Source organism: Myripristis murdjan, chromosome 24 (genome assembly GCF_902150065.1).
Source record: "Myripristis murdjan chromosome 24, fMyrMur1.1, whole genome shotgun sequence".
NCBI classification, from domain to species: domain Eukaryota; kingdom Metazoa; phylum Chordata; class Actinopteri; order Holocentriformes; family Holocentridae; genus Myripristis; species Myripristis murdjan.
In genome coordinates, this window is record NC_044003.1 from 9,647,698 (window position 1) to 9,659,144 (window position 11,447).

The following is an 11,447-nucleotide window of genomic DNA, read 5'->3' on the forward strand; positions in this document are numbered from 1 at the left end:
TAAACCCCCGGGCTCGTCCTCCTCCAGGAAACTGTGGCAAGCGGAAAGCGGCTGTAAATCTGCCGAGACGGCTCTTTATTTGCTGGGCGTGCTTCTTTACTTTGCTCCGTAGCCTTTTATTTCACTCAGGTCAAAGACCACTGCGGCTGGCCGGGATATAATCTGCTGGATAATTAATACATAAGTTCATTCCATGGGCCGTGGATCATGACTGAGAGCGAGGGAGCTCCCAACTTACTGTTTTTTCCTTTTTTCCCTGACAGAAAATGATTTAATGTGACTGAAAATCCCAACCATGGAGATTAGAGAAAGGTGCGCTCTGTGCTGCCAGAGTTTTACGGCATGTTTCAAAAAGCCGTCTCGGTCTGAAGTCGACAACGCGCCCAAGGAGAAAGACACCTTTCATGTGTTTAAGAATCCCGGTGCCATTGAGATCAAAAAGGTGTCCACACCGCAGATCCCACCGGACAGGGTGAACTATGTTTACACCGCCCTGTACGACTACTCGGCCCGCACCGAGGAGGACCTGAGCTTCAACGCCGGGGACACTCTGGAGGCTCTGGATAAAAGCGCTGGGGATTGGTGGTATGCTAAGGCACTGAGTGGGATTTCAGCCTCCAAGGAGGGTTACATCCCGGCCAACTATGTGGCACCTGTGAAGAGCATAGCTGCAGAGCCGTAAGTACACCTGCTGATGCTCCTACACCTGAGCAAAACACCTGTCTTACTTCCCAGGTGATGGAGGCCTAAATATGGCCTGTATAGGTGTGGATTTACTCTATTTGCAATATATCCTCCCTAGCATGTAGGCATTAAGACTAAATAATGAGTGATCATATTGAGAAAAGAAATGAGAAGCATGTGTAGACTCAGGATTCTCCGTGTGTGTGTGTGTGTGTGTGTGTGTGTGTGTGTGTGTGTGTGTGTGTGTGTGTGTGTGTGTGTGTGTGTGTGCTGTAGCCCCTTTAGGGTAAATTCTTGGCCATTAGGCCTATACTAATGTGAAGGTGTGTTCAAATGACAGACCCCTTTTTTTAAAAAAAAGAAATCCAACTTTTAAGAGAGAAAAATTAGTGGAATTTATTTTTATTTATGTTCATGTATGCATTTGTTTGTTTATTCATTATTTAAATACTAGAGTTTGTTTTATAATGCCTCTTTACCACAGATTATAGTCTGGATAACATGGCCTTAATCAGCAATGAACTACCACTTTTCATGTTTGCACTTCACAGAATTAAACAATACCTAACTGTGAGAGTTTTTTTTTTTTTTTTTTCTTGCCTCACTCAGAGTAAAGTCTTGCTTTAAACTGGTTAATCATTGCCACTGACCAGGAAGTGGAGACATAGGTTAATAATTCCTACAATGGGAACAGAGAAAATCCCAGAAACTCAGTATCATCAACAATCCATCGACGTGCTGTAGGCCTGTCTCATGTTTCATGGATAACTGCATGTGGCGTTCAAGTACTATGATTAAATGTCTTTGTTATGGATGGAAGGAAACTGGTTTTGCAAGGCAGATGAAACACCAGGCACAGACTGACATAGCTGAACTGCCTGACTGTCCCAGAATGAGCTTGGTAATGGTGAAGGGCTTTTACATTTGTAGAAACTACAATGGGAACCCGTTCAAAAATGATGTTCACTAGTCAAGGATGATGCTTTTTTTATTTGTCAAATCATATGTTAATGTTATTCTCGGTTAAAAAAAAAAAAAAGGAAACAAAAAACCCAAACAAATCTCAGCTTTATCCAGACTTTTGTTTACTTCTTTTTCAATCACAGTTTAAAAAAAAAAAAAAAAAAAAATCACAACAGAGAAACGAGGCCAGCCCATGTTAGGGATGCATTTGCAGCCTACCATACCTGACAACCCACTGAAATCCATTTCTGCTGTACTGTAATCTGGTTTTTCCTGTTCGCTTTGCATGGTTGCAAACAGGCATGATGTCTCTCTACCGCAGGTGTAAGCACCATTTGTTCCACTGTTTCGCGAAGGCAGAAACACGACAAGCATGATCTCTGGCTGGATGGAGAGGGATCTCATTAGGTTGTAAGGCGCCGTTCTCGAGACAGTAGCTATGGTTAAGTTAGTTGATCCCCGAGAATGAATTTCCCCACGAGGATCAATAAAGGAGGCACATGTCAATCAGTAAAGTCTTAATGTGAGATGAGAAATTCAACTGTCTGGGCAATTTTAAAGGTTAGCTTACGTCTTTTCTCATATCTAAAAACATAAAAATAAACTTCTGGATGTGTTGTAGAGGTTCCTATAGTATTTGAAGTTTTAAAAAAAAAAGTTAGGTAATTGAAATACATAGAGAAGAGTCGTGGTGACTGGTATGTAGGTAAAATAAACCTACACACCCAAATGAAACAAGATTTAGGAATGCATGTGTTTTGATTTGGGACCTTCTTTAGGTCTAAAACAACAGGTGCATGACGTGTACCTGGATATAAAAGGCAGGGCGCAAAGTGGTCAATCAGTCTTACAGATGTTAGTTTACACTTTGATCACCTGTGTGCCCTAAATCTGTGACTAATCACCAGGTGCTATTAATAGTGCTCGTACTGAGATGCGTCACTTTGTGCATTTCCTTTTGTAAAAAGGTGTGTCAACCAGTGATGCAGGACCAAGGTCCCAAATGGAAATGTTGACAGTGTGAAGACAGTGTGTGGATAATGTACTTTTTTGAAGTAAAAAAAAATAAACAAACAAATAAATAAATAAGTGCCAAATTACCTAATTACCTAAACGCACAAATATTGGTCACTGAATTTTGAATTCAAAGGAAAGATACAGGAATTCTCTACTGATGATTGTTCACTTTCAACTAATCACATCCTATCTGAGACAGTGGAACATTTCTTTATTTTATGATGTATTTTATTTGTTTATGTGTTTTTTTTGTTTTGTTTTTTTTTTATCTCAAGAATTGGTGCTGGCCTTCCATTAATACCTGTTATCACATGCAAGCCGTCTCATTAGTGCCGTTAAGATATATCAGAATACATGGGAATACTTAGTGAACCTCAGACACCTGCGATAGTGAACGCTGACCGTACGGCTGACCAGCTCCTGTTCTTTGCCTCTGTTGTGATTTGCAGATGGTATTTTCCCGACACCAAGAGGCTCGATGCGGAGAAACTGTTGTCAGCTGGAGGGAACCAGCATGGCGCCTTCCTCATCAGGGACAGTGAGAGTCAGAGAGGGGAGCTCGCCCTCTCAGGTAAACCGAGCTACCGATTAAGAGGAGGCTAGGGTGTAGCATCTGTACCTTTTTTGTTTAATTTTTTTTTTTAATCTGAAACCAAACACTCAGTCAAGTGGGGTTTACTCTCATATATCAGGATATAACATGCAGTTATAATCAAGGAACAACACACAGTTCATTCCAGTAATGTGGACGGAGCCAAATAATCAAATAAACATGAAACCTCAGCCTGCGAGCAAACTTACACCGCACCACCACATTATATTACCAGAATTAAAACACAAATGTAATTGTGTTAGTAAGCATCCTGCAATCCCTATATTTCTGTGCCAAGTTCCTGATATGAGGCTGGAACTGGAACCACACAACACACATTTCCTCATTCCTCAGCAATCCCTGCTTTGCACAGAGTGATTCACTTTTTCCCTCAATTGACAGAAGTGATTGATTGTTCAAGGTCATCAAGTTAAACAAATAATAGACCTCTGCTCCCGTAAAAAGCAACATGATAGCTTTATCTCTGCTGTTATCTATCCGTCCTTGTGCTTTATATCCTGCATTTTTCCCCTCATGTACTGTAGTTTGTTCACTGGCTTGCCTGTTTGTTAAAACCAGAGAGTTTACCTCAGTTTTTGGGCTTATACCTAGACCATTTACTGCCTGGTTTCCCCAAAGTTAAATCACAGATGTGTTAAAGTGAATCTGGAATGTGCCTCTGTATATTAACCAGTATATCCATAATGAATATTAATTATTAATAACTCTACTAGAGTAGAGTTATTACTCTAGTAGAGTAGACTAGAGGGAACAAAGGAACAATATCTGGCACATGGTGGGTTTTTGTCGCTCATGCAGGACTTAGGACTGTGGACGAGGACTTTGTTGCTAGCAATCTTATACCGTGTAGGCTTTAATTGATGGCATTATTATACTGGGAGAGAGTGGGTAACATCAAATTATGTTATTATTCTTCACTCTCAAGTGTAACCCAAGTGGTCTGCTTGTTTTTCAGTGCTGGATGGGCCGAGGGTGAAGCATTACAAACTGAAAAAACTTGACAATGGCCAATATTTTGTGTCAAGGACCAAAACCTTTGAAACGTTAAAGGCCTTAGTGGAGCATTATTCCAAACAAGAGGATGGCCTCTGCGTGCGTCTGGGTGAACCATGCAAGAAGGTATAATATAACAAGCTAAAAACATCCCAAAGCATGTTTGGATTGTATGAACATCAACATTTTTATTTCATTATTGCAGTTTTCCATCCATAGCAAAATTACTTAATTGCAGAAGATAGTAGGATGTGAACATTTGCTGATGGATATTTGAACTTACTGCAGAAATCAGACTGTTTTGCTTTGCTCAGTTGTAACCGATGACTCTTTCTGGCTGCTCAGATGGAGGCCCCGCAGACTCACGGTCTGTCCTACAACACGGTGGACCAGTGGGAGATCGAGCGCAGCTCCATCCGGCTGCTGAGGAAGCTGGGAGCCGGTCAGTTCGGAGAAGTCTACGAGGGCCTGTGGAACGAAACCACTGCAGTGGCAGTGAAGACTCTCAAACCTGGTACGCATCCATTTACAGCTGGGACTAACGATTATTTTCATCATCGATCAATCTGTTGATTATTTTCTCGATTAGTTGAGTCGTTGTTCGGCCCAGAAAATGTCAGAAAAATGTTGATCACAGTTTCCCAAAGGCCAAGGTGATGTTATGTTTTGTCCCAACCAACAGTCCACAACCCAAAGATATGTAGTTTAATGTCATAGAGGAGTAAAGAACCAGAAAATATACAAATTTGAGAATCTGGAATCAGAGAATTTTTTTTATTTTTTTTTTATCAATTATCAAAAAATGTAACGATTAACTTAATAGTTGGCAACTAATCGATTATTCAACTGACCATTGAGGCTGTGCTTGTATTGCTGTGTCGTGAGTGTCTCTGAGGACAAACACCGCTCTGCTCTCTGACTCTCTGTGTTATCAGTCGTCATGTATATGCAAGTGTTCATGCCGACTGTGATGCTCAGCTAAAAGAAAAACACGCATGGCTCTTGGTCGAGTTAGGCCGCTGATTTATCGGGTATTGGTTTCTTATCAAAGATGGAAATTTATGATGTGCTTGCCCATGTCGGTACCTTTATTTGAAGTTACATTCATCAGAGTGACATAACACTGTTATAACCACGTTGAGATAGCTGTTGTGAAGATTACCGAGTATTTGACCGTTTCCATAAATGGTAATTTAGTTAGTAATGTCACTTTATCTGCAACGGTGACATTTTATGTCAAGTTGGTTTGACAAAGACAATATCAGCTTTGCAGTTGACACTGAAGTCGCTTAATGTTCATAAGACTGTTGGCTATTATGAACATATTATGAGCGTAGCTTCAGATAAAGTGGTACAGCCAGCAGTGTTCATAATGGGTTAGTTCATCAACAACAAGAATGTGAATGCAGGTTAGACACTGTGTGGTAATGTCAAAGTGTTTGTTGCTTCGGTGCCCAAAACTCCTCTAATCTATAAATATTAATTTTGCTCATTCATGGAGGCTTGTCCATTTTAAAGACCTCTGAATCTGAAGTGTTTGAAATTTTATCAAGGAAAAAAAACATCATGTCCCGTTCATGTAGCTCCTAGAAATTTGTGGAAAAGTCAGGGAGTTTTGACATTCACTGGGAACCTGCTGACGATACATTTGAGATGACGAATGAAAGAAAAGAACGCCACCTGCAGAAAATCAAGTTCATTTAGAGCCTTTAATTACTGTCACGGTCTCAAAGGGCTTAGAAGACGGCACACAAAAAACTCCCAGAAGCCTATAGAGTCCCATGATTTCTTCCATAAAAAATATGGAAGAAATCCTAGGAAGGACCACAGAGAGAGGGAAGCTCCTTTCAGGCCAACCAGGAGTGCAGTGGGTGTCGAGTGGGAAATTATTAGCACTAATCAATTAAAATCATATAAGTAACTCTAATTAAACAAAGTCAATCGTTAAACAAAACCAATGATACGAATAAAATCAAGATCGGAATAAGACAAATATTACAAAAGAATAAACTTGAACTTTATTAGCAGAAAATCCAAGGAAAAAGGCATCATGGACTGACTAAATGTCACATAGGGGTGCGGTGTGATGCTGCCAAAATCAAAACAAAACAAACAAACAAACAAACAAACAAACAAAAAAAACAATCTCACAGATTACCTCTCAGAGTTTCCCTCCTGACTGCAACTTTTGATGCCTCTCTCTTAGGTACCATGGATCCTCAGGACTTCCTCAGGGAGGCCCAGATCATGAAGAGACTGCGGCACCCCAAGCTGATCCAGCTGTACGCCGTCTGCACCGTGGAGGAGCCCATCTACATCATCACGGAGCTGATGAAGCACGGCAGCCTGCTGGATCACCTCCAGAGTAAGACCACCCCGCTTTGATCTGCAGAAACGCCCATTAGATCCCACTGCGCTGCGACTGGATCGAAGCCCGGCGCTGCCATTATGCTGCATGGACCGAGATTACAGCGCCAAAGTTTATCTTTAACTTTTTACACTTTGGTGCCATAAGGGTTAGGAGGGGTTACAGTGTTTATAAAGAATAAATTATGCAAAAGATGGATAGTTGAAAACAAAGCGGGCTTCTGCTCTCCTGTTTTCTTTAGATGTTTGGTTTAATAATTCTGCTTTAATAAATGTTTAAAGAGGGACCTGAGATCAAAGTGTGAAGCGGATAGAGATCTTGCTGATGGCTGGCTGCCAGAGTCGAGATCTTGCTCACTCTCACACCGACATAAAGGGGGGAGGAGATTTGCTATCATCAGCCTACTTTTATCTCTTAGCCCCGAGCTAGCGTGGCGTGACAGGTCGAAACCGTATTGAGGAAGAGAACAATTGCAAGTGCTGTCGTTCGCAGGAGATTAGCCTGAGTCATCCTGCTTGTGTGTGTGTGTGTGTGTGTGTGTGTTGGGTGGGTGACTGTGGTGTTGGAAATGTGGACAATCTTGTTTGCTGATTGAGTATCACATATTCATACGGATGCTCCATAAACATCATTATACACCTGACTGACCACAAATTCTGGTATACAAATCAGCCGCAGTCATTATCTGTCGTGTTTGATGGAGGGACACCAGGCAACCAGTAATATGTGTCAGACCTTGTTTTTCATGTCAGTGAAGCCATAAAGGGCACACACATGCTTAAATGCCCCGGCCCTGCATCCTCTGTGAGGGTGATGATGATGATAATTAAAGGTTTGACAATATCTGACCTTGTTTATTTAGCTGTGACATCTGTTGAGTCCACCTCCCGGAGAGAGACGCAGCGCAGCGGCAGGAAAGATGCAGTGTCATTCCCCCAGTCGGAGCGATGGTCACGCCGAAGAGCGGTCATGTGGAATTGATGCCTGCGACCCTGAGACAGTGTGTGCGGTGGCCTGCGTCTCCCATAATTCACGTTCACCCTCCCACTGTAGCGCGTCGTCTCTTGGCGAGGGCAGGCTCAAAGTCACACGGCGGCTGGCCATTTCGCCCCTCGTGCTCTCTCAATCACCTCTCGTGCGTTGTTACTGCAGCGAGAAAAATAGATCTTACACCAGGGTCAGAAATGAAAAGGGAATAGGGGTAAAAATGCGCTTCAAAGTTCATAAAATGGCTTTGAAATACAAAAACAAGGAGGTAAAAAAGCCCAACTGTAAGCAATTGTTAATTCAGTGTGCAGCCTTTTTTTTTTTTTTAGTGTTATTGTGTTTCTGAGTGTCTGATTGGATATGTGAACGTGATTCCTTATCCTGCCATCTACCACACCTTGTGACTCATTTTTTCTATTTTATTGCAGAAGACAAAGGTGTCAGGCTGTGTCTCGCTGACCAGATTGAAATGGCCGCCCAGGTGGCAGCAGGCATGGCTTTCCTGGAGCAGCAGAACTACATCCACAGAGACCTGGCAGCCAGGAACGTCCTGGTGGGGGAGAACAACATCTGCAAGGTGGCCGACTTCGGCCTCGCCAGAGTCTTCATGGTGGGTTTCTCACTCTGATGGCCCGTGTTCAATTTGTTCCCATGAATCAACACTGATGTTGAGGAAAGCCCTTCTCACCCTCAGTGAAATTTGTGTTTAAAAAGTAAAATATTCTTTTGAATCAATTGGTGTGTTTGGAGTACATGGAGTAAATATACACAGGGTGCTCAACCACTGACATGCACCATATAAATTAAATAAATACGGGGATATTGAGGTGGCTCTGAGGTGCAAAATGCAACAGGATTTTAGAAAACAAATGAACAACACCAAAAGCACACAGACTTTTTAGAAAAGGGAAAAAACAACTTTTTTATTGGTGAGAATCTAAAGATTTTTTCATTCATTTCGTCTTACAAGCCACACACATCTCTTTGTTTTTGTGCGAGGAAGCTGTATTATCAAGAAATGACACATTCCAACCAACAACAACAAAACAAAACCTGACATGTTGTTGTATTTTTTAGTTTTGTTAATTATTTTTCTGGTACCTCAGGGCCGCCATACAAAAGTCCTATCGACATGGAGTAAGTTGATGCGAAAGCTTCCTTGTTTAAAGATAATTTACCTAAAATTATGATGTTTTTTCCAGATAAGTGCTATATAAATAAAGTTTATATTGTAATACACACACTCACACTTAGTTCCCTCAACACCCCACATTTCCTCCTGCCTGCAGGCATGTAGGGAAAGCACCGGTCTTTACATTAAAGCTGATTGCCATCGGGCTGAGTGTTGAAGCCGAGCGCTCCCGGGATCTGGGCCAAGTAAAAATCCATACGCTTTTCCTTGCTTTGTTTTTTAGATGGAGAGTGAAAGTGTGTACGAAGCCAAAGAAGGCTCCAAGTTCCCCGTGAAGTGGACAGCTCCCGAGGCCATCCACGACAACAAGTTCACCATCAAATCTGACGTCTGGTCCTTCGGCATTTTGCTGTACGAGATCATGACCTTTGGCCAGATGCCTTACCCAAGTAAGACCTTTTTTTAGATTTGATCAACTGGGAAAAACAAAGCCTTAAGATTTACTCAAACTGGAATGATGCATTCATGATAAAAAGAAGAGAGAATAAGATTAACATACGCACGAGGAAGGCCTTCATTAGAAAGGGGATTCACACCCTAATCAAAACTGTGATTTGGCTACCAAATAGAAGAAGTTTGCATGTTGAACTGCTCGAGTTTGCATAAACGGAGAGCATTACAGAGATTGTGTGTATAACATAATCACATCAGATTCTAGCCAAGGTTTGGCACCGAAATACCTCTGACCTATCAGATTAAGGTTTCAGAACCTACTAGGCAAGCATTTAAATACAAAAGGGTGTTTCCTGACAGATCGAAATGACTTTTTTTTTTTTTTTGCTTTGATTCTCCCAGCCATGTCGAATTACCAGGTGGTGCAGAGGGTTCCCGCCGGCTACAGGATGCAGTGCCCGCCCCACTGCCCCAAAGTCATGTACGAGATCATGGTGGAGTGCTGGAAGGAGAATGAGCAGGAAAGGCCCACGTTTGAGACCCTCCAGTGGAAGCTAGAGGACTTCTTTGACCTGGACGTGACCTCCTACGACGACGCCAGCCGTTATTAGCGCAGCACGGTGCCCGTCGCTTGGCTTTTAGGGAAAACAAACACTCTTTATGCTACCGTTAACGCTTTCTAAACGTAATTGAAATCAGTTGCCAAAGATGAGTAAAAAGCTGAATGAAGGACGTTTCTGTTTGATGCAGGACAGTGTAGCAGATTTTAACTTAATTTGAAGTTTTACTCAAATTGTGGTCACGTGAAGGATCTCTTTAGAATTACATCTTCTAGGTGACGGGGGAAAACAATCACAGCACATATATCTGTTGGCTGTGGAGTCATAGAGGGGCAAGCGTGACACGCAGTGGCTTTTATATGGTAGCAACAGTTGTTGTGACACTCCCCGTTGTGCCTTGTTTGCAAATCGCACGCACTTTGAAAAGGGGGTGATGTGCACAGTGACAGCTCCCGTCTCCAGCCGAACTCATTAAGTGCACTTGACTTGGCAGGAGGCCCGCGGAGGACAGCTCGCTCTCAGATGAGGCAGAAAGCCGCTGCCCATCCATCCTGCTGAACCGGTTCCGCGTGCACTCGGCATAGCAGACATTCTTTCCACTGGTTAGCTGCTGAGCTTTTATCGGAAGTTACCTGCGAGGATGAGCTTGAGTCATGTTCACTTACAAGCTCAATCTGTTTGGCTTATCCACGTCTGAGAAACTCTGATTGTGTGTGTGTGTGTGTGTGGGTGTGAGTGAGAGTGAGAGAGAGAGAGAGAGAGAGAGAGAGGAAGAAGAAAGTAAGTGGTAGGCGCTGCCCTCTCAGCACATTCCTGATTACCCTTTCCAACAAAATTGGAGCCTAGATGTTTCTACACTGTAACCCAACGCTGAATCTACTGTTCATTCTCTGTTTGCTGTCACAGTGGAGTGTAGTCGTTGTGCAATAGGAAGTGGACTTACTCAGCCAAAAAAAAAAAAAAAATGAGCCTTAACAAGCCGCAGTAGCCTTATCGCGGATCGAGTGATGGATGAATGCGTTTTGTTCGATCCCCTGCTCTCAGCGACTGAATAATATTTTGACACTGTATTTGAATTTACTCCGACTCCCTCTGTTTTTATCGGGTGTCTTACAGCAGCCGCGCTGGTCTGGTTGAATTCCTGTTGAACATGAGTCAATATGACATGAAAGACGCAGCACGGCTCATCTAAGACGCCTGATGTAAATGCATCAACAGCACTCAGGTTGAACTTGATGCTTTATCATGTTCTGATTATTTTGTGTCACATTTTTTTTGTGTCATAAACAAAACTTATTAATTGTACATTGTAACCTTTTTTTTTTTTTTTAGTATTTGGGATCTGGAAGTGTTATATAATCATATTTTAACAAAAATGTAATGTTATCCTTTATGCACATAAATGATTAAATGTATTCTATTTAGTATGATTTGGTTTTAATTATTCACTTCTCTCTTGAGCTTGAATTTCAATTTGCAAATCATCTGAGGTATTGACATTAACACACTGGCTAATGGACTATGTTCCTCATTTTTGGAGAAGGAGCTGACTGTAATTTCCCTAAAGAGCCACACAGTGGTGCTGACACTCTCCTGCTCAGGGCCGACTCCCATCACGTTTCCTGCTCCTGAAATCTGAAGCAAATTCAGTTAATCTTGCCTAAACTCAGAGCCAGT

General features: G+C 42.1%; 1 protein-coding gene across 1 annotated transcript; it reads left to right on the plus strand.

Moving 5' to 3' along the window:
* frk (fyn-related Src family tyrosine kinase) lies at window positions 1–11,200 on the plus strand. The gene is made up of 8 exons (XM_030047422.1): window positions 1–678; window positions 3,114–3,235; window positions 4,233–4,396; window positions 4,616–4,784; window positions 6,477–6,635; window positions 8,054–8,235; window positions 9,041–9,206; window positions 9,613–11,200. Exons 1-8 carry the CDS (start codon window positions 296–298, stop codon window positions 9,819–9,821), a joined length of 1,554 nt encoding a protein of 517 aa, XP_029903282.1. The 5' UTR covers window positions 1–295; the 3' UTR covers window positions 9,822–11,200.
* Window positions 11,201–11,447: the final 247 nt, after the last annotated feature.

Excerpts from the sequence above, each read along its gene's own strand:
- frk (XM_030047422.1), top strand. The coding sequence starts at position 296 with ATGGAGATTAGAGAAAGGTGCGCTCTGTGCTGCCAGAGTTTTACGGCA. Across the intron at positions 4,785-6,476 it reads AGTGAAGACTCTCAAACCTG|GTACCATGGATCCTCAGGAC; the intron begins GTACGCATCCAT and ends CCTCTCTCTTAG. Across the intron at positions 6,636-8,053 it reads CCTGCTGGATCACCTCCAGA|AAGACAAAGGTGTCAGGCTG; the intron begins GTAAGACCACCC and ends ATTTTATTGCAG.